The sequence below is a fragment of the Purpureocillium lilacinum genome, assembly GCF_023168085.1.
Source record: "Purpureocillium lilacinum CBS 284.36 DNA, scaffold_2, whole genome shotgun sequence".
In the NCBI taxonomy this organism is placed as follows: domain Eukaryota; kingdom Fungi; phylum Ascomycota; class Sordariomycetes; order Hypocreales; family Ophiocordycipitaceae; genus Purpureocillium; species Purpureocillium lilacinum.
In genome coordinates, this window is record NW_027072112.1 from 866117 (window position 1) to 892494 (window position 26378).

The 26378-nt window shown below is 60.5% G+C and overlaps 8 protein-coding genes across 8 annotated transcripts; 4 read left to right on the plus strand and 4 right to left on the minus strand.

The window, feature by feature from the left end:
* Positions 1–564: 564 nt before the first annotated feature.
* PLICBS_002084 (mRNA splicing protein sme1) lies at positions 565–1303 on the minus strand (the record flags this gene model as incomplete). Its single annotated transcript, XM_018321714.1, has 5 exons — positions 565–623; positions 676–769; positions 826–888; positions 1161–1188; positions 1254–1303. 5 exons carry the CDS (start codon positions 1301–1303, stop codon positions 565–567), a joined length of 294 nt encoding a protein of 97 aa, XP_018179193.1.
* A 442-nt stretch (positions 1304–1745) lies between these two features.
* On the minus strand, positions 1746–3401 carry PLICBS_002085 (uncharacterized protein; the record flags this gene model as incomplete). The annotated part of the gene is made up of 1 exon (XM_018321715.2): positions 1746–3401. One exon carries the CDS (start codon positions 3399–3401, stop codon positions 1746–1748), a length of 1656 nt encoding a protein of 551 aa, XP_018179194.1.
* Positions 3402–4008: 607 nt separating this feature from the next.
* Positions 4009–4818, minus strand: PLICBS_002086 (uncharacterized protein; the record flags this gene model as incomplete). The annotated part of the gene is made up of 1 exon (XM_018321716.2): positions 4009–4818. The coding sequence occupies one exon, from the start codon at positions 4816–4818 to the stop codon at positions 4009–4011; it is 810 nt and encodes a 269-aa protein (XP_018179195.2).
* A 699-nt stretch (positions 4819–5517) lies between these two features.
* Positions 5518–7151, plus strand: PLICBS_002087 (uncharacterized protein; the record flags this gene model as incomplete). The annotated part of the gene is made up of 3 exons (XM_018321717.2): positions 5518–6216; positions 6267–6677; positions 6741–7151. 3 exons carry the CDS (start codon positions 5518–5520, stop codon positions 7149–7151), a joined length of 1521 nt encoding a protein of 506 aa, XP_018179196.2.
* Positions 7152–8959: 1808 nt separating this feature from the next.
* Positions 8960–10855, plus strand: PLICBS_002088 (uncharacterized protein; the record flags this gene model as incomplete). The annotated part of the gene is made up of 5 exons (XM_065599950.1): positions 8960–9404; positions 9477–9822; positions 9948–10087; positions 10150–10715; positions 10826–10855. The coding sequence occupies 5 exons, from the start codon at positions 8960–8962 to the stop codon at positions 10853–10855; spliced, it is 1527 nt and encodes a 508-aa protein (XP_065456022.1).
* Positions 10856–11792: 937 nt separating this feature from the next.
* Positions 11793–14597, plus strand: PLICBS_002089 (uncharacterized protein; the record flags this gene model as incomplete). The annotated part of the gene is made up of 3 exons (XM_018321719.2): positions 11793–11897; positions 11960–12355; positions 12447–14597. The coding sequence occupies 3 exons, from the start codon at positions 11793–11795 to the stop codon at positions 14595–14597; spliced, it is 2652 nt and encodes an 883-aa protein (XP_018179198.2).
* A 383-nt stretch (positions 14598–14980) lies between these two features.
* Positions 14981–16787, minus strand: PLICBS_002090 (N-acetyl-glucosamine-6-phosphate deacetylase; the record flags this gene model as incomplete). Its single annotated transcript, XM_018321720.2, has 2 exons — positions 14981–16585; positions 16641–16787. The coding sequence occupies 2 exons, from the start codon at positions 16785–16787 to the stop codon at positions 14981–14983; spliced, it is 1752 nt and encodes a 583-aa protein (XP_018179199.2).
* A 4320-nt stretch (positions 16788–21107) lies between these two features.
* On the plus strand, positions 21108–22073 carry PLICBS_002091 (uncharacterized protein; the record flags this gene model as incomplete). The annotated part of the gene is made up of 2 exons (XM_065599951.1): positions 21108–21114; positions 21253–22073. 2 exons carry the CDS (start codon positions 21108–21110, stop codon positions 22071–22073), a joined length of 828 nt encoding a protein of 275 aa, XP_065456023.1.
* Positions 22074–26378: the final 4305 nt, after the last annotated feature.

The window sequence follows — 26378 nt, forward strand, 5'->3', positions numbered from 1 at the left end:
GCGGGCTACCCTACACCGAGGGCCATCTCGTGATTGTCCAAGCTCTCGTCTACCAAACCACGCTCTGGGGGCAGAAGTTGTGAAGTTTATAAAGTCAGGTCAGTTTCCATTCATCTTAATGTGCTCAAATTACCCCTTTGATCAAGCAGTTCGGTTTGCGGGAGTCGCAGAACATGCCGTGCGTTATGACGGTCGCTGATCCACCCGATGAGTGCCGCCCCCTTACCTGTTCGTCACGTCTTATCTCACGCAGTGTCTTGACCGTCTACGAGGGTGGCATGATGCCTCCTCAGTACCATGCAAAGAAGCCAAAGTGCCATTTCACAACATTTATTGACAAGCCGTCAGCCAGCAGCTGCCAAGTGCAGGCCAACACGCCGAGGTAGCAAGAAATCATGCCTGCATACGCCTCAAACCAGGCCCTCGCCCGGTGACAATAACGCCTCCCTTGCCGTCCGCCAAGATGGTACCCATACTTCCAACATTGCCATTTCTTAACGTCCGCGACTGGTGTCCCTCTCTGCCTAAAGTCCGTCGTTCGTGTTGCCCCTCGCCTACAGTCGATTACGACGAGGCGACGCTCTGGATCAGTGACACGTTGTCGCCCTTGAGGAGAATTTGGCCTGCATGGGGTTAGCGACGCTGGTCCGTACTTTCAAGATTCTGGAGCCCTACCCAGGGGTTTCCGCCACTCCTTCTCGTTCGTCTTGGTGACCAGGCCGACCTCGACGGCGTCGTCGATGACCAGGTTCATGAACTCGTCGAAGCCCTGCGCTTGTTAGATGAGCTGCCCGACTCGACGGTGGAGCAGCAGGGGAAACGAACGCGAATCTTGCCCTCCACGCGGATACCGAGCTGCTCGTACAGCCACACGCTGACGGTAGCGTTCTGCGAGAGTTAGCGGTTTGTTTGCAGAGTAGAGGCTCTAATGGACGCGCGGCGGCAGCGCGACTGGGCGGCACGCAGTCCGCATGGGATCGCAGTCAGGTTGAGAGCGTGTGCGCCTGCATCACGCAGAGCTCGGCCGGGTTCCGTGGAACAAGCAGGCAGGCAGCAGCAACCACCTAGCCCGAGCAGCCATATCCCATCGTGCCTCGCTGCGCGCCGCATCGCCAATGTCGCCGCGCCATGGGCGCAATCCGTCGGAAGAGGTAACTCACGGTCTGGAGGAGCTTAAAGATCATGTTGCTATGCACTCGTCAGCTCAGGCCATGACGAGATGCCATCGGCGGCGGGGTGAAGAGGAAGCTCACATCGGGGGCAGCAAGACGCGGCGACCGCCGCCTCCACCACGTCCAGTCATGTTTGCGTTGCGGTCGGGGGGAGATGAGAATGATTCGGAGGTGAGCGCGGCGTTGCGAGAGGCGATCGGCGAGCAGGGTGCGGATTGAACGTGCTGCTTCGCGATGTGTTGCGACTGGGGGACGAGCTCGGCGCGGAACCGAAACCTGGTGGTGCAGCTGCTGGGTAGAGGTGGAAATTTCGCCGGAGGGGGGAACGTTTATCCGCGCAGGGAGAACAACACCAACGCGACATCACCATCGCAAGGGTTACACCTGATGAGTTCACAGTTCACAACAATACACACTCCATTGCGACGAATTCAATTGACACGAAATTTTCCATTGATTATATGTACACATACTGGAACCCCGCACCAGCATCTCGGTGCACATGGGACTTGCTCATTGTCCGCTAATCAGATCACGCCTCGCCATCCACAACGCCTCACTCGCTCCCACCGCTCAGTCGCTCGCCTGGTACACTCTCCGGCCCTCAAACCACGTCTCCCTGACCACTCCCTTCACTAGCTCCTCCGGCGTCAGCTCGACCCGCGCGACCACAAAGTCGGCCTTGAGCCCCGGGCGCAGGCTCCCCGTCCACTTGTCCGCGAAGCACGAGTACGCGGAGCCGTGGGTCGCGCCCGCCACGGCCTGGCAGACGGTGAGCGCAAACTGCGGGTTCACGACGGTCTCGAGGTCCGGCTCGCGGAACGAGCGCCGCGTCGTCGCCACGTACAGGTTCGGCAATGGCTGGTGCGGTGCCGTCGGCGCGTCCGAGCCGAGCGCCAAGGGTGCGCCCCCTTCGGCGAAGTCGCGGTACGCAAACGCCCGGCCGCAGCGGTGCTCGCCGATGAGGCGCGGCCACGCGCGCAGGATGGCCGGGTCCGAGTGCACGGGCTGAATCGACGCCGTGATGCCCAGGGCGCCGAGCCGGGCTGCGTCGCGCTCCGACGCCAGCTCCAGGTGCTCGATGCGCGGGCGCCGCGTCCGGTCCGTGTTGCGCTCCAGCACATCGATGGCCATGCCGATGGTGCGGTCGCCGATGGCGTGCAGCGCGACCTGCAGCCCCGCGGCGTGCGCGCGCGCTACGAGCGGGTGAAGCACCGCCTCGCTCCAGATGGAGTCGGGGTTCTCGCCCGTCGAGTACGGTTCGGTGAGCGACGCGGTGCACGCGTCGATGATGCCGTCGCAGATGACCTTGACGCCGACGATGCGGCAGTCGGGCGTCGTGTCGGCGTTGAACTCGCGCGCGAGGGCCGCCGCGCGGTCGACCTGCGCGAGCACGCCGTCGACCGAGTCCTCGGGCTTCATGAGCCAGTACGCGGCCACACGCATGCCGTTCAGGGTGCCCTGCTCGCGGCGCAGCTCCAGCAGCGGCTCCCAGATGGTGTCGTCCATGGCCATGTCGATCATGCCCGTGTAGCCGACGGCGTTGAAGGCGGCGAAGGCGGCCCGGATGGCCTCCTTCTTCTCCTCCATGGACGCGACGCGCGCGACAAACGGCCACATGATCTGGAAGACGGCGCTCTCGCCAAAGACGCCGTTGGGCTTGCCGTCGGGCCCGCGCTGGATCGTGCCGCCGGCCGGGTCGGGTGTGTCGGCGGAGAGGCCCATCTCGCGGCACACCTCGTCGAGGCCGGCCGTGTTGCACCACGACGAGTGCAGGTCTTTCGTGTCGATGAAGATGGGCCGCGGGTCGAGGTCGTCGAGGAGGCTGGCGTCGACGCCGTCGGGTGTCATCGAGTGCATCCAGCCGCGGCAGAAGATGCGCGACACGTCTGGGTGCGCCTGCGCGTACGCCTTGATGGTTGCGCGGATGTCGTCGAGCGTTTTGCACGCTTCCAAGCCGACCTTTGTGAGCGCCTGGCCGACCAGCAGCAGGTGCAGGTGCCCGTCAATGAAGCCCGGCAGAACGGTGTCGCCCTGCAGGTCCTTGATTTGGGCGCCGCCCGCCTTGGCCGTGGCGACGGCCTCGTCCTCCGCGGTGCCGACGTGCTGGATGAGGCCGTCCTTGATGACCATGGCCGCGGCGAAGGACGGCTCCTTGTCCGTGCTGTCCGTAGACGACTGGTAGATCCTGCCATTGAGCAGGACCGTCAGGCCCGTAGCGTGGGCCATCTTGGCTGCACTCGACGTAGCTGTGCGTGTGTGTCGATGATCTCTCCCGTGCCGCGGAATAAGTGTCCAGTAGTTCGTATCTCGTCAATCTCGGGCCTTGGACTAGTGGTGAGAGTCTCACTGGTACCTGCGAGCTGTCTTCAGTGCTCACGTCCGCATGCGCAACAAGCAGCAGCACGAGCGGGCGCATGCCAGCGCGGACGGGAACCTCTATTAAAGGCGCTCGGGTCGGTGGGCTCGGCTGGCCGTCATCGGCGGGCGGGCTGGTGCCCGAATGTGACGCCAGTGTGGGAAACGCGGGGCATCCGCACGCGGTGCCACACCCAGGATCCCAGATGCCAGGGGACCGCAAGCCACCGCGAGCCGAGATGGTGTGTCGGCGAGCTTATCTGATCCACAGCAAAAGGGGTCCCGCCCAGGCACGGCGTAGGGGGAAGTCGGAGCTTGGACACGGTGGTGTCACTGGCGCGCGCACGCGTGTGTGTGTGCTGTCGCACGGCGTGCTGCGAGGGTGTAACCGTGTCTACGCGGCTCAACGGGCTCTATCCTGACGTGTTTGACAATTCTGGGCGTTAATGTTCATACATTCTGCATACGGGGGCTCGCCTCAACTTGACACTGCGTCTACCCGCACGGCGCGACTCGACGCCCTCAGCACCGCCCGCTCCTCCACCAGCTCCGCCATGCGCTCCGCCGTCTCCGTCCCGAGCGCCCGCAGCCCGCGCACCACGCCCTCGCGATCCCCCTCCCTGAGCTCCTGGCTCATCTTGACCCTGCCCTCCAGCCGCACAATCTCAATCTCGAGGCCGACGATGCCGCGGATCGAGCGCGCCACGTAGCTCCCGGGCGCGTCGTCGAGCCGCCACGCCGCCGGCTTCTCGTCGGCCGAGCCGTGGTGGTAGCCCATGATGTGCGTCTCGCCGAGCCGCGCCAGGTCGCGCAGCTGCTGCGCGAGGAAGGCGGCCGTGGCGGGCGCGTCGGCGTCGTGGTGCACGCGCAGACGCCCGTAGACCTGCGCGGCGGCGTAGTTCCACGTCGGGGCGGTGCGGCGGTCCGAGGACATGGTCTCGTGGTAGAAGTTTGTCGTGATGTAGTGTTGCACCGGGGAGGTGAAGACGAGGAGGATGTCTTGCGCGAGGACGTTGTCGTCGCTCCCCACCAGAGCTTCGATCATGGCTCTGGCTTGGGGATTCTGCCGCGCCATGTGGCCTCGTAAACGGCCCAGGGGCGCTGCCGCCGCGCTCGCGTCATTGCTGTCGTCGACGTCGAGGATGAAGGGGACGTGCGTGGATTGCAGGAGCGGAAAGGACGATGTGGAAGAGGGGATGGCGGTGGTGAGCAGGCCGAGGGGGTTGGCGCGGATGAAGCGCTGTAGAGCGGGAATGTCAAGCTCGGCGTGTTCCTTGCGGAGATGCATGTCTACGGTGTTGCTGTCGAGCCCAGCCGTCGCGATAACTTCTATGATGACAGATTGGATCAAGAGGTTCCAGTTCCATGGTGTTGAGGCGGCATCAGCTGGACCGGCTATCCTCGGCGACCACCTCTGAACGGCGACTCAGCCAGCCTCCGATGGCCGGAGGAAATGCGTCATATCTCGCGTAATGGGCATTTTGACGGTCGAGTGATGAGCGAGCGTCGAGTCAAGACGCGGTGTTCGTGATCATGGGATGGTGGAGAGGCGCGGCGTGCATACAAAGTTGTGGGCGGCGGAACTGGGAAGGAAGCTCGAAGCGCCAACTGGGAAGGAAGGTCGAGCCGCCCGGCGGGGACCCTCACTGTGCTGTAGGGTGGCTGGCAGTTTGCATCCTCGCCTAGGCAGTGAGAGCATGCAAAGATGCTACCGAATCTCCGAATTTCGATATACCATTGTTTTCTTGAATGGAATATTTGCCTTTATCTGCCAGCTGGGTCTTTTTCCGAAGTGCTGTCTCCAGGGGCATCTTGTGAAGTTGTGTGTCGCTGACTAACGCGCACGATCGAGGAGAGGCCATCGCCGGTCCTTACGACCCGCGCGCCAGAACCTCAGTAGACGTCCCCTCCTTCGCGTTCGCTATGGCGCCCCATCAACGCACATTTGCATCTGCTGGCACTGGACAATGAGCCGTCCCGCCAACAGATGGACCGAAGCCCCAATGGCTGCTGGACGTGTCGCATCAGGCACCGCAAATGCGACGAGGTGTCCCCGGCCTGCCGCGAATGCACCGACCGCGGCATAACCTGCCATGGCTACGGCCGCAAGCCCGCCTGGGTCGACGACGCGACGCGGCTGCGCGAGGAGCTGGCCCGGATCAAGCGCGCTGTAAATGACAACTTTCGGCGCACCCGGAGGAAACAGCAGCAGCGACGACGAAGCTCTGGCAGCGTCCCGCAGGATCATGAGCCGAGCCCTGCCGTTGCAGCACCGACGCCCAGCGCCATCACGGCCGTGGGCACAGGCGCTTCCCACGAGACGTCCTTTCGCGAGGCGCAGCTGCTGATTCACTACCTCGACTACATCTTCCCCATGCAGTACCCGTACTACAGAGACGACCCAGCGCTCGGCGGCCGCGGGTGGCTCTTCTGGCTGCTCATGAAGCGAGGTCCGTTGCACCAGGCGGTGCTGACGCTCGCGGCGCTGCACCACCACGTCGAGTTTGCGCACGCGCCGGAGAGGGAAGGGTCGGAAGACAGAGACTCGGAGCTGCTGGGCTACCACACCAACGCGTTGCAGCGGCTGCGCCAGGTCATCTCCGAGTGCGACGCGGAGCGCTTTGCCGAGAACCGCGAGCAGCTCATCGAGTTTCTCGCGTGCGGCTCGGCGCTCATCAGCTTCGAGGTAGCTGCACCCGGTTGTCTGTGACGGATACCTGGCTGACATGGTCGCAGCTCTTCCAGGGCGGCGTCACCAACTGGCAGCCTCACCACAACGCCCTCGTCTCCGTCGTCAACCGGCTCTCTCCCGAGGCCATGGCGCGGCGCGGCGCGGACCCCGACCAGCCGCTCCTCAGCGGTATCGACCTCGCGGAGCGGTTCCTCGTCACGAAAGTGGTGTGGCTGGACGTGCTGGCGGCAACGGTCACGGGCACCGCCCCGCGGACGCGGTACGCCGAGTGGCTCGACGTCGAGGGCGTGGACATGTCACGCGTCATGGGCTGCCGCAATTGGGCTATGCGCGCCATTGGCGACTTGGCCAGCGTCGCCGCCGAAGGCGATGCGGATGGCGAGCTGGATGGAAGAGCCATTGATCGCATCAAGAAACGGCTTGAGGAGGGCCTAATTGCCCTTGACACAGAATCGGTGAGTTGGGCGCAGATGCGCTCGTCGATACTTTCGCTATCGAATAATACTGACACGGCACAGGAGTCCTCGCCGCCGATAAGCGACGCGCTGACCAAGGTGTTCGCCTCTGCGGCGCTCGTGCAGCTACACACGACCGTCCCAGGTACCAGCCTCGCGGAGGCCACGGTACACAACGCCGTCTCTCGGGTCATTGACGCGCTGCGCGAGCTGCCGAGCTGGGTAGCGGTGCGTGGCCTGGCATGGCCGATAGCCGTCGCCGGATCGGTGGCGACGGCCGGGGAGCAGCAGGACTTCTTCGAGGATCTGATGAGACAGCGCGTGCTCGACGGGTCCGGCGGCGGCTTCACCAACTGCGGCACGGTGCTGCGCGTCCTGGGGCATTGCTGGGAACACGCGAAGCAGTGGCCCGGCGAGACGTGGACGTGGAGGGACGGCATGGCGGACATGGGCATCTGCGCATTGCTCATCTGACCCAATGGCCGCTAAAAATGTAGAGAATCGTTTCAATTGAACTATATAGGACGTATCACTGCTGGCAGAACGGAACATGCACGTCGCTAAGTCGCTACGGGGGCGTGGACGATCGGAGGAGCGCGGTGACCTGCCATCTTTTGGAACCAATGTCAGCTCAACAATTCATCGCCAGAAGGCGCAAGAAAGATGCAAAGAGCGGGTTCAACGTGTAATCAGACTACGGGCGAAAGAAACCGTGCCCAGGAAATTATCCACCTCGTGTATTCAGTACGGCGAGTGAATCCATGATCATCATAGGAAAGAATGCGGAGGAGACCCAATTTCGAAAGAGAAAGATTGGGGCAATACGCGTGCGTGCGTGCGGTTCTGGAGGCAAAGAAAACTCACCATTTGCGTGTCGCCCCCAGACTCCAGGCTGCGGGCAGGGCAGGCCAGGCCGTTGGGCGGGCGCCTGGAGCTGCGGGCAATCGTGCCTAGAATCTGGGGAAGAAGTGGGCGCGTCAGGCGCGCAGAGCAGTCCGTGCAGCCAGACGAGGCGAGCGGGCGGGCGGGCCGCTAACGAGAAAATTCCTGGGCGCCAGCGAGCAACAAACGACAGGTAATGCGGGCCGGCCGTGCTGAGTTCCTGGCGGGGCGGACGCTGCCCCCAGTTTAAAGATCTGACGCTTGCCAGCTGAAATCGAGAAGGGGGGGGGGGGGGGGGGGGGGGGCGCAACGTTGGTGAGAGCTGCAACGGACGGTAACAATGGCGTCGAGTTTGGGGAGGTGCGAAGAACGGGTGGCGTTTGTGTCAAGGGACGTGGCCAGTTTTAACAAATCTGTGTGCCAGGGTCACGTGCGAAAAGGTGCCCTTGTCTCTTTGTTCGCTTTCTCGTAAATCTCGTATGAGTACTTGTACGTACAGGGGCTACAGGCTATTCTGCCGTGTGGCCCTTGTGTGGGTAGGGGAGTTGGTTCATGAGTCACACCGAAATGCGAGGATGAGAGAGATCGACGCGCCAAATATTTCGGAGGTATCATGAGGGCGGGTCTGAGAAGCGCCTCAAGTCTGCTGGCGGCTCAATGCTTCGGCGGCGAATATCATGCTGCAGTCGATTATGAGCGCGATTCCGCCAGATCATCAGACGCTGCGTATAGGACCTTGGATATGTGCCTCGGGACGCAAAGACCGACGACTCCCCCACGGCCTTTCGGGCAAGGATAGTCCGAGACGAGGCATTGACGGACAGCTGCTCCGTTTCCGTTGGCCGTTGTTGTCCATGCCGCGGTGCTATGCAGTGGAACGTCGCAGCAACGGCACAATGCTCACCGCGTCTTCAATGGTGACCTCGAGCCGAGGACTGCTAGAGTTACACAAACAGCACGAGATGGATCCCATCCTATTCCGCTGTTGCAGCGCGTCTGGGAGGTGACCCTGCTACACCCTTGGGGGAGTCTCATCCTGAGAGTCTCATCCTGTTACATCCGCCGCAGTTGGAGCTGAAGGCCTCCTGCTGAATGGCACGGCGGTCAGCTCCCGCGGTAGCACAACAGCTTCTCGCCGGGCAGATGCTGCGCTGATCACTATGAAGCGACATGGCGGCACGGCAAGTTGCCCAGAGCACGGCCGAGGCAGAGAGGGATAATGACGTGGCAGCTTATGTCAATTCACTTTGCGACCCAGGGGCAACATGAGATGGATGAAATATATCTCAGCACTGGGCCGCATCGGAGCGTGATTCTAGCCGCTCAACTGCGAGGGAAGCCCGTCAACCGCACGATCACGGTCTACATCACAACCCTAAGCAACAGGCACTTACTTCGCAATGACTTCCTTCATCCTCCCACCGCGGCACAGCCCAGCAGGTCCCCGCAAGCGGAGCGCCTACTGCTCCGTCCTGACGCACGTCGTCCGCGCCGCGGCCGACGCCCACGAAGCGCTGGAGCTATTCGGAGCGCTCGTGCGCGGCGAGACAGCTCACGGCTTGTCCAGCTTTGATCCGCACGTCGGGGAGTCGGCGTGCCATCTGCGGGCGACGATGATGTGGGAAGTGTACCGCGCCTGTAGTCGAGAGAACCAGATGGTCAGTGCGGATGGGAGCGCGCGTCTCGTTGACGGGGTTGACGCGGCGGCTGCGCATTTTGCTCTCCTCCGGAAAAGCGCAGAGCTTGCATGCGCAAAGCTGAGTATAGGTCGCGCGAGTCCTGGCGTGGTCGGCCTGGGGAATAGAGATGACACGCCGGAAAACATTGTGAGAATCGCCGCAGAGAGTGCGTGTAGGTTTCAGAAACTGCGGCCGAGCGTATGATACATGAGCATGAAAGACTGAGGAGAAGTTGTAGGCCGGGAACACGCTTCCGACCGCGGCAACGGCACTGTCAGAATGAACGGCCATTTACTTGCGCCGTCCAGCTCCATGAAGCTTCACGATGCCCAGAGCTATCCTCCGGCCTGGAACCTCCGAGATACAGACATCCTCGTCCGATTCATCGTGTACTCGTACGTCCTGTCCAAGTACAAGGCTTTTTCGATCCATGACGGCGGCGTGGCATGTCGCCTTCGGCCAGAGCTCGCATGCAAGCACGGACGACATCTCATCGAGAAGTTTTGGGACTCCACGAACCGCGAATATAAAGAAGCAAAGCCGAGTCCCGTTGTCTTGGAGTTTGCTGCCCTGCAGACGTGGATGTCCGAACTCAGTTGCGCCTGGGTTCGACGCCTGTCTACGAGGGTATCGACGGACATGCTGCACGCCAGGCAAGCTTTTTTTAGTCTGTACGTCATGTTGAATGGCAAAGACTGATCGCTCCCAGGCTAGCACGCGACTCGGTCCGAGTATCTGCCAAGGGCATGGCCGCTACTGCTTGCTTCCCGACGTACCTCCTCGTCCGGGACTTTTGGGCGAGATCCAACTGCGGCATCATCCTCGTCGACCGACACTTTTGTCCCAAAGGTCCCCTCTCCCACTGGTGTCCGAGCCGGATCTTCCAGACGCAGCTGACCGGGTCGATACAGGTTTTCATTACAATCTGTTGACAGTCAGACTCCGGCACCGTCCAGGGCGCCGTCAGCATGAGCGGGGTCTGCCCGCACCGGTACACTGGGATGTCGAAGAAACAAGCCTGGAGAGGCTCAGCGAAGCAGACGACAATGAGCCTCACATTATCGTTGTGGGCAACAGCATCAACGGATCGAGCGCAGACTACCTAACACGGCTGCTTGCCTCCGGCACGTCATCCCGCCTATCGCGCTTACACCACGACGACGCTTGCGCAGAGGCTGCCGCTCACGCGCGCAAGCTGCGAGCGGCGGACCACGAACGCCTCGCCAAAGCCTCGTTGGCCGCGCATCCGTCCTACTGCATTGAGCTGGAGGACCGACCCAACGAGCCGGACATCATCCATGACTTGCTGGAACAGGCGGGACAGAGCAACTGCATCGATGCGTTGAGACACATGTGGGAGCGCAGCGCCGCGGAGCTCGGCGAGTTGGGCGGTGGGCAGGAAAGCCTGCGGATGTTTTGCTGGCAGCACGTCTTTGCGGATACGAAGCGCGGCCTGGCAGAGATGCTGCGGAACTGGGTAGCTACCGGGACGCTGCTGTCTTGTTTGGTTGAGGGAGGAGATCAACGACCGAAGCTGAGCTAGTGGTGCTATACGCATCGCGATCGTACTCACACGCGGTTATGCAGATCATGCACGTCGAGATGGACTCCAACTAGGGGAGATATAGAGATTACGATGACGAGTCCCTCCATATTATAGCTCCAAGCGTCGAATATGAAGGTTGCTCATCTCGGCCCGCTACGCCGAATTGTCCTTGAGCAGCGATTGGCACGGCGAAGATTGCGCGTGTTCAAGTTGCAAACGAACCAAAAGCCAGTACTCCGTACGTATGGGTGCAGTATACAAACAAAGGGATCAAACGCCGCTGCCCACTGGCATGTCGCGGCAAGGCGTGCGCCGGTGGCCGATGGGACGGTGGAATGTCTCGCAGGGGTCTGGTGTGATTGCTATGTCTCGCCCAGGGGGGGCCGATTGATTCCAGCCGTGATCTTCAACACGGCGTCTCGGGGAACACGGCCTGGCCCCAGGGCAGCTAGCTAATCTCCGCGAACCGAGGATGCAGTGGCTCTGACAGTTCAGCACGGCCTCAGACATGCGTGCCGCTCCGACATGGAGTCTCACACTTGGCGCTCCGGGCTTTGGGGCTTGTTATGATTGGAGACGGGGGACCAGACTCGACAAATGTGAGCAATTGCTGCAAGGAGAGCTACAAATAAATCCTGAGCATTGAGATAAGAAATGAAGCCGTGCCTCTTGTTCTGCGTTTTCGGCTTCGAGGAGTGAACGGCCGCGTACGACGCCGAACGGAAACCCGACTCGACATCCCCACGACTAACCGGCCGGGACTGGGCCAGCTAGCCACAGCACAGGCGAGACTTGCATCTTGTTTTGCTTTTGCGGTGACGGCACCTGCATCTGAGAGCTCGTTTGGGTTCCCTGCAGCAGATCGCATCGGACGTCACATGGACTGAGCAGCCGAAGCGCCCGGCGCGATCGTGTATATACAGCTTTGGGGTTCCTTGTTGTTGGAGACGACCAGCGCTTGGTGGGCGGTCGGTTTCAGGACACTCGTTTCGCGGTCATTCAGACACAATGGTGCGCATAGGCCTCGCGGCGCTGGTGACGGCAGTTTTGTCTGCCTTTGCCATCGCTGAGCGTGTTCCCGGCGCCTACATCTTTGAGTTTATCGACGGCTTTGTAAGTCCGCCGCTGTATACTACGGCTACAAGCTCAGACGTGCCGGCTAACAGATAGTGCAGGACTCGCTCGAGTTTCTCCGCACATTCGAGAAGCAATGCAGCCTGCGCATGAACCTCAAGTACAAGCTCTTCAACGGCGCGTCGGTGCAGCTCGACGACCTGGAGCACGCCGATGAGCTTGCGTTCCGGATGGCCGCGTCCCCGGGGGTCAAGAACGTGTGGCCGATGCGCACGTACAGCGCGCCGGGGGACCGCGTCGACTGGGTCGGGACGCCGGGCGAGACGGAGCAACAGGCCAGGAAGGCGCTCCACGCGCGGCAGGCTGGGGGCGGAGGCGGCGGGTTTGCCAATATGAGCGGCGATGCCTTTTCGCCGCATGTCATGATGCAGGTGGACAAGCTGCGCGCCAGGGGGATCACGGGCAAGGGCGTCAAGGTGGCCGTCATCGACACGGGTGTAAGTCGCTGCCTAGACTTTGTCTCCTTTCCCTTCCTAGCTCTCTCATATCCCAACGCCTCCGGCGACGGAAAGCTAACGAACGTGCCAGGTCGACTACACGCACCCAGCGCTCGGGGGCTGCTTCGGCGAGGGCTGCCTCGTGGCCAGGGGCGCCGACTTCGTGGGCGACGCATACGACGGCAGCAACGATCCCGCCCCCGACGACGACCCGATGGATTGTAAGGGCCACGGGACGCATGTGGCGGGCATCGTAGCCGCTCAATCGACGGGCAACCTCTTCGGGTTCACGGGCGCGGCGCCGGACGTGTCCCTCGGGGCGTACCGCGTGTTCGGCTGCGACGGCGCCACGGGCGACGACGTGCTCATGTCGGCGCTGTACCGCGCCTACGACGATGGCAACGACATCATCACCATGTCGCTCGGCTCGCCCAGCGGCTGGTCAGAGCGGCCCTGGGCCGTGGCCGTGTCGCGTATTGTGGCCAGGGGCGTCGCCTGCACCATGTCCGCGGGCAACGAAGGGGATAGGGGCATCTTTTACACCGGCGGAGCGGCGGACGGGCTGGGCGTTGCGTCCATTGCGTCGTTTGAAAACACCATCACGCCTACGCTGTTCTATAACCTGACGTATACGGTCGACGGCGGGGAGGACCATATCGTGGGGTACACGCCCGGTGCGCCCAAGAACTGGAGCCACGTCTCGCTGCCGTTGTGGGCAGACAGCTACGACACCAAGAAGCCCAACGACGCGTGCGACCCCTTCCCGGACAACACACCAGACCTCAGCGACAAGATTGTGCTCATCCGGCGCGGCGAGTGCAACTACGCCGTCAAGGTGACCAACGCCAAGGCCAAGGGCGCCAAGTACTTCCTCTTCTACAACAACGTGTCGGGCACCGTGGGCGTCGAGGTCGGCGAGGTAGAGGGCGTCGTGGCCGTCGGCATGGTGACGCCCGAGACGGGCGCGGAATTGATCGAGCTGCTCAAGGCCGGCAAGAAGGTCGTCGCCACGCTCACGGACCCAACCAAGAGCACGCCCTACCTCGTCAACTACCCGAATCCGGAGGCCGGCGGCGCGCTGAGCGACTTTACATCCTGGGGCCCGACGTGGGACATGGACGTCAAGCCGCAGTTTGGCGCCGCTGGCGGGCACATCCTGTCGACCTACCCAGTCAAGAAGGGCTCGTACGCCGTGCTCAGCGGCACGTCCATGTCGTGTCCCTTGGCGGCGGCCATTTATGCCCTCGTCGGCCAGGTCAGGGGCCGGATCGACCCGGAGGAGATGGAGAATCTGTTGAGCGCCAACGCCGAGCCCCAGCTGTTCAACAATGGCACTGCGTTTTCTCCATATCTTGCGCCCGTTGCGCAGCAGGGAGGCGGCATCATTCGCGCGTACGATGCAGCCTTTGCGACGACGCTGGTTGAACCGTCGTCCCTGGCGTTCAACGACACCGACAGCTTCATCAACTCGCTAAACTTTACAATCATCAACTCAGAGTCAAGTAGGGACATAACGTACAGCATATCGCACGTCCCAGCCGTCACAATGTACGTCCTGCAAAAGGACTCCATCTACCCGCACTCCTTCCCCAACGATGTTGTGGAAGCAGCCGCCACCCTCCGATTCAGCAGATCAAAAGTCACCGTTCAACCCGGCCGCTCCGTCAGCATATCCGTCGCGCCCACCCCTCCTCAAGCGGTCGACGTGAGGCGCCTGGCGCTCTGGTCGGGGTACGTCGCGATCAACGGCTCGGACGGGAGCTCACTCTCGATTCCATACCAGGGCATCGCCGGCTCTCTGCGCAGCGCCACGGTCCTCGACCAGGCCAACGGGACATGGATCGCGCGCGCGACGGACAAGGACAGCGACGAGCCTCCCGCCGTGGCCAACGGCACGGTGTTCACCCTGCCGAAGCAGGGCGAGAAGACGGACAACTCGACGGTGCCGATGCTGGTGGCGAACCTGGCGCTGGGATCGCGCTACGTCAGCGTCGACGCGGTGCAGGTGGACGAGCGCGGCCAGAGCGGCTCGCCGGTGCCGATCGCGGACTCACCGACGGTGTGGGAGACGAGGGACAAGGTCAAGTTCCTGTGGGACGGGAAGCTGGGGACGGGCGAATACGCGCCCGCGGGGACGTATAGGCTTGTCACCAGGGCGCTGCGGCTCATGGGCGACCCGGATGACGAGAGAGACTTTGACGTGAGTAGCTCGCAGAGCATCAGCATCACATATAGACAGTGACGGGTGGTTGGCATTACGGGGAGAGCCGCTCGAAGGGACGCTGTATAAACCTTGCTGTATATAGATTTGCTGGAGACTGCTGTTTTACGCGTCTTTTCTATATGAACCAAAAGATATAAGAGCAGCCAATGTGAGAGATCCGAAAAGCGTAGGTACATGGACTTGCTGTTATCGAGACTACCGTTGGGTGGCACAACTGCAATTGCACAAAGTAGTACATGTATTGACGGCTCAAATGACACATGGCCCTAGATCTTGGCGCATTCACTCGAGTCAACTGTAATAGTCGTGTAAGTTTCTTGTTATTGAGAATGCCGTTCTACGCGGCTCTACTGTATAATTCTATGTACTTGTATGAATCAAACAACGCAAGCCTAAACCACCTACTGCGTCCCCGCGCAGTCGTCCTTGGCGGCCTGATCGCACCAAAGCTGGGTAATGGCCGTGGCCTTGACGCCACGGGCCAGCATGCGCTCGCGCTGCTCCGACAGACGGACGCGGACGTCGTACATGGACCTGTTGCGGCCCGTGTCCGGGTCGAGGTAGCCGGACCACCAGGCCTCGCCGGCGGCGGCGCCGCGGGGCCAGATGATGGTGTCGACGCTGGCCGGGTCGATGGTCTCGGTCCAGACTGGCGTCTCGCCGCCGATGACGCGCTTGGCCGACTCCTTGGACAGGCCGATGAGGGGGTCGTGAGTGTAGATGAGGCGCCAGTTCTTGGTCGGATTGCACCAGTCGTTGAAGGGGTAGGCCTTCTGGAAGGCCGGCCCCGTCTCGTAGTCGATCCACTCGCCGCGACCGCAATCAAGGTAAAGGAACTCGTTGCTGCTGTCGATGACCTGGTGGCCTGCATCGGCGAGCTTCTTGATGGCGCCGGCACCCAACCACGACTGAATAACCACGTCCTTGCCGACCGTCGCGTTCCACTGCAGGACCATTTCCTCCCAGACAAACGGCGCGAGGCCCTGCGCGCGGACCTTGCCGTGGGCGTAGTCGAGGAACTTTTGGAGCATCGGCTGCAGTATGGCCAAGTCGTTGGTGCGCAGGCCCGGGTCGAGCAGCGAGTTGTTGGCCTTGTATTCGTCACCGCCGGTGTGGAAGTAGGCCGAGTAGGGGGCGACGCGCGGCAGCAGGTCCTTGAAGAGCTTGTCCAGGAACTCGTATGTGTCGGAGCTGTTGAGCTTGAAGGAGCCGCAGGGCGGCTGCGAGCAGTACCACTCGTAGGGCTTGGCGTTGAAGGCGACCGACTTGCCGGGGTAGGCCTTTTCGATGCCGATGTGGCCGGGCATGTCGATCTCCATGATGATTTGCACGCCGCGGTGGATGGCGTACTCGTACAAGCCAGCAATGTCCTTGGGCGAATAGGTGAGACCCGGGGCGTAGGCGCCGAACTCAGTGAGGCGCGGCATGGAGGGGACCTCGAGCGGCCACGACTGGGTGTCGGTGATGTGCAGATGCAGAACGTTCATCTTGTTCATGGCCAGGCCGTCGATAGTACGCTTAATGTCTTCGACGGGGAACCAGTGGCGGCTGACGTCGAGCAGGATGCCGCGGTGCGGGAACTTGGGCGCGTCAGAGACGGATACGGGCGCGAGGGCCGTGTACCAGGCGGTGCCGGAGCTGTGCTTCCAGAAGAGCTGCGAAAAGGTCTCGAGAGCGCGCAGCACGCCGATGGACGAGCCGGCGCGGATCGAGGCCTTCCCGTCGGCAGTCACGTTGAGCGTGTACGACTCGTCGAGCTGGCCCGCGAGCGGCTTGAACGTGTGCGTGCTGTCGTTGCCCATCTGTGTGATCTCGAGCGTCTTGATGCGTCTCGACGGTGCGCTGTGCAGGTCCGGCTCGTACTTGTCGTCGCGGCCGCGGAGCATCCAGGGGACGAAGCCCTGCTGGAAGATGGCGCCCAAGGCGCGTGACACGCCGCCCTGGACTATGTCCTTGCTGTTGAACCTGGGGCCCGCGGGCGGCTCGTAGCCCGCAGTGTAGCTGATCTGCACCGACGTCAGTGTCACCGTCATCGTGGGCTCTAGGGGTCATGTGTCGCACCCGATGGCCATTGTACGTCACCTTGACGGTCTGGTCGATGAAGAGGAACTTGTCGCCCGTCTTGGCCGCCTTGGGGATGGGCCAGAGCGCGTCCGCCGGGCCGAGGGCGAGCGCGACGAGCGCGACGAGGGCGTTGCGCACATGCATCGTTGAGTCGAGGGCGGTCAATCAACGATTTCAGTGTGAGGATCCGGCAAACGAACGACGAGCTCCCCTGTTTCAGGGTCGTTCCCTTTGTTTATAGCTGCAGCTACCCCACACGCCGATCATCTCACCTCGACGACTCGGCGTGGGGGAGGCGGTTAATCAATGCGGTAACGTTACGCACGTAGCTCGTGCGGGGGTCAGCAGCAGTAGTTGAGTCTTTAGTTGAGCTGTGCGTCGCGGACTGATGAGTAGATGAATGGAGGAGTGAAGCTGTCGAGGCCGGCAATGTCCGGCATTCAACGCGGGTGTGGCTTTCCCCGCACCTGCCACAACGATGCCTTCCCAAAGTCCGCTTGAAATCCGGCGCCCCGATCCAATCAGTCAAACAAGCCATGAAAGAAGATGACTATGACATGTTTTGTAAGTCTGTAGATCTCGTCGACGGAGGACCCTAACTCCGGATCAGTAAGACCATTGCAAGATGTGCCATTGACCAGTTGATCTTGATCCTCGGCGAGTTCAGCCCACGTCGAGCACAAGCTATGCCCCGGTTGTTTTGTAATTGGTCTGCTTCTTCCAAGCAGTTGAGGCGTGACACCATGCACGTCTGGCAGTCGCGTGTATGCACATTGCTGCACCGTGCTTCCCCGGGCAGCCAAGTTCCATGCACACCAAGCACGTGGCGACTCGTCAACTTGCCGCTCACCACGCGGTTGCGCAAAGCCTTTAGCCAGGCAAAACTTGAGAAAGCTCACGTTGCGCAGTATTCCCACCCATGTCAGCCGCGCCCAATCTTGTCTCTCACGAGGCATAGATCCTGTGGTGTTACCCATGTGCCGCGTTGACTCGGCCAGTCGGATCCACCGCCGACGAACCTCAAGTGCCCAGCCACTTACTTGTCTGAAACATCGAGAGTCGAGACCGATGCTGTACAACACGAACCTAATCACAATGTGACCCTCGACATCATATCTGCCGTCTTGTCGAGCACCCTGCATGCGAGTTGCATTGATCGGATGCGATTCCAGAGCCGCACACCGCTACGTTGCCGAGTACGAGAGCTCAGCCGCAAACATGGCTCCTCGAAAGGGCTCTTTGTATCCCGTGTGGGATTTGGCCCACCCAAAGTGTATAAATTGCGTCTGATCTATTATGTACACCGCAACACGCTGTTGAAGTGCTGCCTTTACCGTGTGAATCTCAGCTTCCCACTTGACGACATTGCCACGATTTGTTAATTCTCAAACGAGAACTGCTCTGCGCTATGCCAAGGAGGCTTTTTGATCCCAAGAACGGGTAGGTATGGAGTGTTTGAACTGCACACGCGGTCAGACGACGCCCCAACATGAACCCACCCATATTTGCCCTGACCGTTCGATGCGTGTAGGATATACGTCGACAATGATGAGGACTTGGACCGGCCATGCTCGTACTGCAAAGAGCAGCCTGCAGCCCTCAATACAGCTGAGCTCCATTGGTGCAAGGGATGCAAGAAGACCATCTGCAAGAGACACTGGTTCAATGAAATCCCCCACGAGCTAGGAAGCGCTGAACATGTCAGGTTGCGGCCGGCCGACATCCGAGAGTTGATATCAGCAGCCTGGGCCGCTTCGGAAGTCAAGAAGAGGGATGCGCCTGGGGAGCAAGACTGGCTCAGCGATGCTACAGGCACAAACGAGCTGTGGACGCTCCAAGGCAGAGAAGCCAGTCTCTGGTTCGGGATTGATACAGCTTCGCGCAAGTCCTTTGTTAACCAGGAGCTGCCAATTGATCTCTTGCGCGGCTCCAGTGAAACGCGTTTCGGAAATCAGTTTCCGTGCATCGTGTCTTTCTTGGGCTCAACAGGCGCCGGCATATCCTCCCTCATTGTAAGCTACTGCTACTTCCCGTTGAGGTTCTCCACTGACCCCGAAACTCCCACAGAAAGGACTGAATACGCTGGATAGCCCTTCAGAAAGTGACATGGAGAACCCCGTGGCCGCTCATAGCGGTAGGGTGAAACTGGCCAACTCCGGTGTTCATCTCTTTGCCGACATTTTAACTGCCTTGTCTGATCGACCCCTCTTGTACGCCGATTGCGAAGGCCTGTTTGGAGAAAATCCAACTGCCAGTGGCGAGCTGGACGAATTTGTAGCGGAGTCCATCGATTCCCTGAGGTTCGCGAGTGAAGGCCATTTAAAAGAGCGTTGCTGACTTTTGCGAAGGCAAATCGGCAAATGGATCACTCGTCCATTCAGCTGTAACCACAGATTCTTGGAACGCGAGGATTTTGTCCAAGACGAATATCCACGTATTTTGTATCCATTCAGCGACATTCTTTGCTATGTGGTCCAGCAATGGCCGTCGAATCAGAAAACACTTGTCACGGATCTGATTCTGTGGGCATCGAGGGCGCACGACAAGGCTCTCAATCAGGCGATTTTACCGTCTTGCATTATCGTCGTCAACGATACAACCATGAAGGGCCGGCACCACGATCATGAGATTACCACAGGAGCAATTCTTGGTGGAATTGAAAACTATCCGATCCAAGGGCGAAGAGATAGAAACGCTCGCGAATGAATGGAATGAGATTGCCCGGACCCGGAGCAGTCGCATCACCACCCTCGGCCAGCTGTTTCATCGGTATTTCAGGGACGTGCAGATCCTGTATATCCCACCGAGGTCAGGCGGCTCAGCGAATATCGTCCGCACTCAACTGCACAAGCTTCGCGATAAGCTCCAAACGACAAGCGCGGCAATCCAGCGGCAGCGAGAGGATACTGGAGGGCGAGTCAACACGAGGCAGTTGGACGTGTACTTGAGTCGTGCCTTTGAATCTCTTTGGTCTGGTTCCGGGTGGCCGTTTGATTTTGGGAAGTACGCCACGATCCAGGAAGAAGCTCCAACTGACCTTTGCCAGCACGCGTCGAACTTGATGTCGCAGCTCAGAGAGCAGGTGATGGATATCTCGCCCGACCAGTTCGAAAGCTGCGTGGCCAATCTCCTGTCGTCGTGTGCAATGTTCCACCTGATTCGGAGATTTCCAGAATTGTCTGAAGATGGCGGCCGGTTTTCTCCCAGAGGAGGGACCATTTTCATCCGTCATGCAAAGAGGATCCTTAAACGCGATGTTGATGAATTCGGCGCCGCCTATCGAAGATTCCATCAGGATTCGCGCTGCTGGTACCGACGAGGCACCAAGCAATGTCGCAACAGGGCCAAGGGCCATAGCAAGGACCACCAAGAGTACCACGGGAGCGTCTTTGCGTTTGGAGGGTACCACACCTACTGGACCGAACGGGGCAACAAAAGATTTGTCAAGAGGATGCGTGAGGTATCGAGTCGCCTCATCAGCAGCAGCTTCTCGGAGCCATTCGCAAGTGTACTTGGCCAGCACCTCGACAATTTGCAATCTCAGAAGGAATTTCTGCAACATATCATGATATCAGAGACCTGCCTGCTCTGCCTCGGACACGTGGCAGACATCGCCTTGAGCTGCGGACATGCTATTTGTCGAGACTGCCTGCGAGCGGTGGGACAGCCCTGCCAGCATGGCAGCACTTTTGAGCTCCCTGAGTGTGTGATTTGCGGGGACAAGTTTCGGCGGGGAAACGGATGGGATCGAATTGTGTTAAAGCCTGAAACGGCGAAGCCCCGGGTCCTTGCCATCGACGGAGCGGGCGTGCGGAGTGTCATGTCTGCCCATATACTGATCCTTCTCCAAGCACATCTGGGTTCGAGAATCCCGATAAGCCGCTTCTTTGACCTGATAGTAGGCAACAGCTCAGGTATTTACCTTTCCTAGCAGTGGTATGCTCCGTCAAGTGGTCGTGAGCATGGGGCTGACGGTGGAACTCGCAACAGGGGCAACAATTGCCTTGGGGTTTGGGGTCATCCGCGGTCTCAGCGAGGAGGAGTTTCTAGAGGCCATGGAGGGGGTGGCCAATGGTGGATTGAAGATGCAGGCGATCGGCCCCCTGGAAAGATGGTTCCCCTACTACGAGGGCTTCTTTTGCGCCAAAAGCCTGGACGAGAGCTTGACGAGTGTGCTAGGAAGTTGGAATCCCCTGATTGGAGCTATAACATATCCGATCGAGAAGATGGGGACATGGACGCGGACGAACTCAATGGGAAAGGGAGAAAAAGTAAGAGACCTAAGGGTCGGGGCGGTCGCCGCGACGGAAGAGGGCGAGTCATATCAGACGTGGGTATTGGGAAACTATCCTCGTGATGATAAAGGTAAGCTCTGTCTTCCGAAGCAAGGGAGGGCCTCGCACAAACACCAATACTGATATTTCCCAGGGACGCCGTTCCCATGGAAGCCGCGAGCATATCGTCATGCGGAGTCGATGCCCTTCTTCTCCCTGTGGCAGGCGTAAGGCATGACACCCTCTATAGCAGACTACGCATGTTGCTGACCGTGAGCCCGTGCCTGCACGCAGTGCCCGATGCAGCTCCGTCGCCCCTGGCCTGTTTCCCGCAGCTCGAGCTGCGAACCACGAGTCGTTTGTGGACGGCAATGCTGCCAAAGTGTCCACCATTGAGACAGCCATGGAAGAAGCGGCACTCATCTGGCCAAGCACACCAGAGGCTCATATTGGCGTAAGTATCGGCGTGGGTCGCTCGCAGAATCGAACTACACCTTGGTGGTTCAGCCTCGTGGCTTTGCACTCGTGGGAAGATCGCGACGTTGACCAGTATGAGGAGGATCTCGACCCCCATGAAGCCTGGGATAAGCACTACAGGACGCTGTCCAGGTTCCAGAGAAGCCGACTCCGCCGCCTGGACGTGGATTTCCAACAGGAGGCGCTTCCCAGCGTGGTCGCTTCAAATGAGGTGGAACGCATGATTCATGCGACCACTGAATACTTCGCAGCAGGCGAGCCGCATAGGGAACTGAGAAACACGGCAGAAGCTTTGCTTGCAGCGGTATTCTACCTGGCTTCTGTAAAGACCACGTCAGCATACTTCGAGACTTGCACGATGTTCACAATCGCTTGCCAACTAGCCGAGGAGCACCAAGAGGCCTTGTTTGATCGCCTTGAAGCATCGAATTGTGTTTTTGTTGTTGAGGGAGGGCGGGAGAGATCCGAGGTCCAGTTGAAACGCCCGGAATATAACCAACCATTTGAGCAGGACTTTCCGTGGTTGGCTGAATACACCGTGGCGGGAGAGACGCGGTTCTTCCTTGCTTTTCCGCACGGGGATGGAGGGGAGGACGAAATCAAGGCAGAGGAGGAGGCGCCAGGCAAGTCGGCCCCGGCTCGGAAGTATCACATAAACGGGAGCCCCTGGAGCTCTTGATGGTGTGTTGCGCGAAGCGGAAAGTTGAGTCGGCAGGCAATGCTTTCCATTTTGTTGTGACGTTGCAACTGCCAGTCTCTACGGGGAAGGATTTCTTATTTGGTATCCATATACAGATTGTCACCTGAACGATGAAATTCTGGACAGAGGAAACTGAAGTGCAAGTCCTGGCAGCTTCTCGGGGTCTGCGGTCGTGAAGCACGGTCCGGGAATCCGGCGACGAAGCTTTTGCGGCTCAGATTGCGCCGTGCCCCCGTCACCAATTTACCTCGCCGCCGAGACCCCGCGATCCCCGCGCCGCGCTCGCTTCCGTCCATCTTACATCACGACCTGGACTCCCTCCAGCGGAGACGTCACTCGAATCGAGGCGCAGTACATGCACAGGGCAGAGAAGATACAAAGTCGCTACCCTTAGCGGGCGGTGCACCGGGGTGGCCCTCCCGCGCTTCGGCGGTCCCGGCCCCACTTCGCGGCGAATCCCCCGCCTCGCAGCACCACGACTCGACGAGTTGCGAAAGGACAACAAAAAAAAAAAAGGTCGGCCGACCGTGAGTTTACGGAAACGGGGAACTTGGGCGGCCGTTGAAGACGGGACGCGTCGTGAGTGGCGGCGTCGCCCGCCACGCCCCGGTTTTCTACTACTCTTTCAACTTTCTTTGCAGGCAGGCGGCCAGGCGGTGCCTGGTCTCGTGCCCTCTGTCTGTTTTCTTGCCGTGGCGGGGCGGCGGATGCACTGCAGTGGTGCTCTGTGGTACAGTAAGGTATTATGTAGGTGAAGTACACGTCGGCCGTGATGTTTGGTGGCGTGATGGCAGCGCGGGAGTGGCGCCCCAGCGCGCACCGCTCCCGGATCGGACGATGCTGCCCTGCGCCGCAAGCGCGCTGTCTCCCACCCCTTTTTTGCGTCCTAGGTATTTGCCCTCACTGCCATTACCGTACTGCGCATGTACTTGCGGTGTTGGTGCGAAACGGAAGCGTCACAGTCGTCGTCGTCGTCGTCGTCGTCTCCGTCACCTGCCAGCCAGGACACACCCTCGCGTCTGGTGCCAAGGGGGGACAACCCTGTCGCGGGAAATGGCGGTCGGTCGGTCGATCGATCGGACTGGGATCATTGTGGTGTGTGTGCGATGGAGTTTACTTGCAGGGCCAAGCATTAGGCGTTCCTGGTCCTTTGCTGCCTGGCGTCGCGCGAGGCCGACGGAAGTGCGGAAGCACGGATGATGGATGATGCCTGCGCGAGGACAGGTTTTTTTTTGGGTGGACGTCGGGTGTTTCAGCGGGTGGTCAACAGCCGGCCAACTGCCGCGTCTGGGCTTGATTGCAAGGCACACACATGCGGCGCACAGGGACAGGGACGCAGGGTCAGGGTGATCAGCAGGGGGATGTGGCTGCACTCGGCTTACACGCGCAACGTGCATCGAAGAGCCTGAAGAGGCAGTCCGGGCGCATACCCTCCGCTCATGCACTCTCAGGACGACATGCATTTACAAAGAGTACGCACTCGTATGCTCGGCTCGGAAGAGGTGAGCAAGGCATGCTCAGCATCCGCCATCCGCGCGGGTATCATCACTACTGCAACAACGCTCAACTCCCACGTGGGTGGGCGTGTCGGACCGAGTCCTCTGCTGCTCGTCATCCGGGATCCATAGCTCGCATTCGGCGCTTATGTGCTTGCTCTTGAGCCGCAGACGGGGACCCTTGCTGTCTTGGGCCGTGGTCAAGGGGCCAAGGTGAAGAGAGAGAAAAAAATTGGGTTGGCGGCGGCGTGCCCTTGACGTTTTGGCCGCCGTCTCTCCCTCGCGGCGCTGGATGCCGAAGGTATGCGCGCCGCAGCCGCAGGTGGCCGGCCGCGTTCGACTCGCGGGCCCGCCGCGCTGACCGGCGTCGCTGATTCAGGGACCGAGACGCAAAAAGCCCCTGCCTGACGGGGAGGACCCGTTCAGTCCAGATGGAGTCCCAGCTGGCATCAAACCATACCAAGGCACGACCAACAAGGGAGCCAGGGGGGCGGATGATGTTCTAGAAAAAAACGTGGACTCGGAGACACGCCCTCGCACGGCCGAGACGGCGGTAGTGGTTCGTAGGCGAAGAAGGTTCGGGTTTTGGGGGCCAAAGCCAAGGACGGCGGCGGCGGCGGCGGGTGGCCACCAAGCCAGGCTTGCAGGGTCCGGGCTGCCCGCGGCCAACCTTGGAACTCTGGCAGCTGGAGGAGCAGGCACATACCACGGGCCAACGCCGCCCGCCCGCCCAGCGGTGGCTGCATCAGATCATGTGTTGCAGCGCAGCGGCCAGGGGACCAAATCGGCCAACCGAGCAACCCCCCCCTCGGATGCTTCCGAGCACGGGCGACGTTTCGTCGTGGGCGGCCGGCCGGCCAACCCTTCCACCCCCCCTGCGCGGGTTGTACGTAAACGACGCTGGCTCATCAGGCGACGGGCGGGCGTCACATGTCGTGTGTTTTCCGTGTGGCTGGCTGGCTCACTGGCCGGTCGTCTTGGCTTGGCCGGCCGGGAATGGCTTCGCGGGCGCGTCTACGTATACTGCCGCCCACCGTGTGATATCTCCTCTCAGCGCGTATAGGCCTCAGCATCCCCAGGTGCGGGTGTCCAGCTGCCAACTTAGATGGCGCGGGGAAGGAGGATGGCATGGTGCGGGATGAGCAATAAGCAAAACCCAGAAAAACCTGGGGATTCTCTCCGGTCGCCGGCCAAGATCCGGGGGAGGATGGAGAAGAGTCCTCCCGTGAGATAAGGTACGAGTACTGTAGAGTGTCTCGCGAGGGAAAGGCGGGTTGACGCCGTTGGCGATGGCGGGCGGGCGCAACTGGGTCTCCGGTGTCGGAGGGCGTGGGCAAGGGCGCGGAGCCGCAACGACGAGGCACGGCCGAGAAGGGCAGGCGGCTGTCACTGCGCCGGAGATGGCATGGGAATTAGGGGTGCATGTCATGGAGGGAGGGGGGTCATCTGACTCGAAAAGAGGCCAGTGAATCGGTAGTTGCGACAACAGCACCAAGCGATCCATCCACCACCGCTGGACAACAGCCACGACTCCGTCTTCTGTGGACTACGTCTCCATTGTACATGGCAAGTACCTGCCTACAAAGGGACACCAGTCTGCCAACGACAACAACCACTACAGAGGGCGTTGGACGACGGGCGGACAGGTGGGCATGCGGGCCCTTCGAGAGCAAAGGGGGCGAGGGATCAAGCGGCCGAATGCACATGCGATGGATTCCTCTTGGGTAACAGATTCTGGAACTTCTTGGATGGTGGATATGCATTGTGGAACACGGCCGGGGCCTCTTGGCCTCCTAAAAAAAGCTTGTCGTGCAAGTCGTGTCAGTTGCAGCAGGGAGGCAACGATGCAAACAAACTACCATTACGAGTTCCTCACCAACAAGGGGCACCTACAAGAAAAAAAAAGAATTTTGGTGGGTCTGCCTTCCCATGGTGGAGAGTGTGAGAGGGTAGAGGGATGAGGGGAGACATCGCGCGTGTTGCAGGCGGTGGGAGGAGACGGAAAAGCCTGGCCAGCGGGCGAATCAGCGGCGCGGGACGGCGCACTCTGTGAGGTGTGAGGTGGGCGGGCGGTTTGGCAAAAACCTTGAGGTTGAAGGTGAATGTGCGTGGAGCTGCAGCGCGTTTTCAATGCTTCCAAGGTTGCTTGCGGCCACTGCCGGGCCGCTGAGCCGCCACCAAGCCGCCGTGCACGGGCATCCAGTCACGAAAAATTTCCAGCGGGCGGCACCCACTGACGACTGCCCGCCCCCGGTGCACGGGAAAATACCCAAGGTAAGGTACCCAGCCACTTTATTAGCGATGTAAGTCCTCCTTAGTGCCCGTCCGCTCGCTCAGTGGGGGGTCGACGACATGGAATGGATGGAGTGCCTTTTGGGATGGGGATCCATGGATCCATCTTCGACGAGGACGACCATGGACATGCCTCCACCGTAAGGCGCGGGAGGGACTCCACCGGCTTCAGCTCTGCGCATCTCCAACACGGCCGGCGGCCGGGGCGCGCGGTGGAGTCTCCCCGTGCGACGACGATGCGACTCGACGACAACATGGCAGCAAACAAGTGTCCTCTTGCGCAACCGCAAGGGCGTGCGTGCGTGCCGGTGCGGTGTCGACTGCGAAGTACTAACTCGCTTGTGCAAGGGGTCCAGCACGTACGGGGTCACGATGACGACAGATTGCCCAGACTCTTGCGATTGCAATCGATTCTGAAACGATTGCGTGCGTTCCTGCGCCCTTCTCTGTTGCGTGTGTCTGGTTTGCCCGCCGTATTCTCGTACGCATCGCGAGA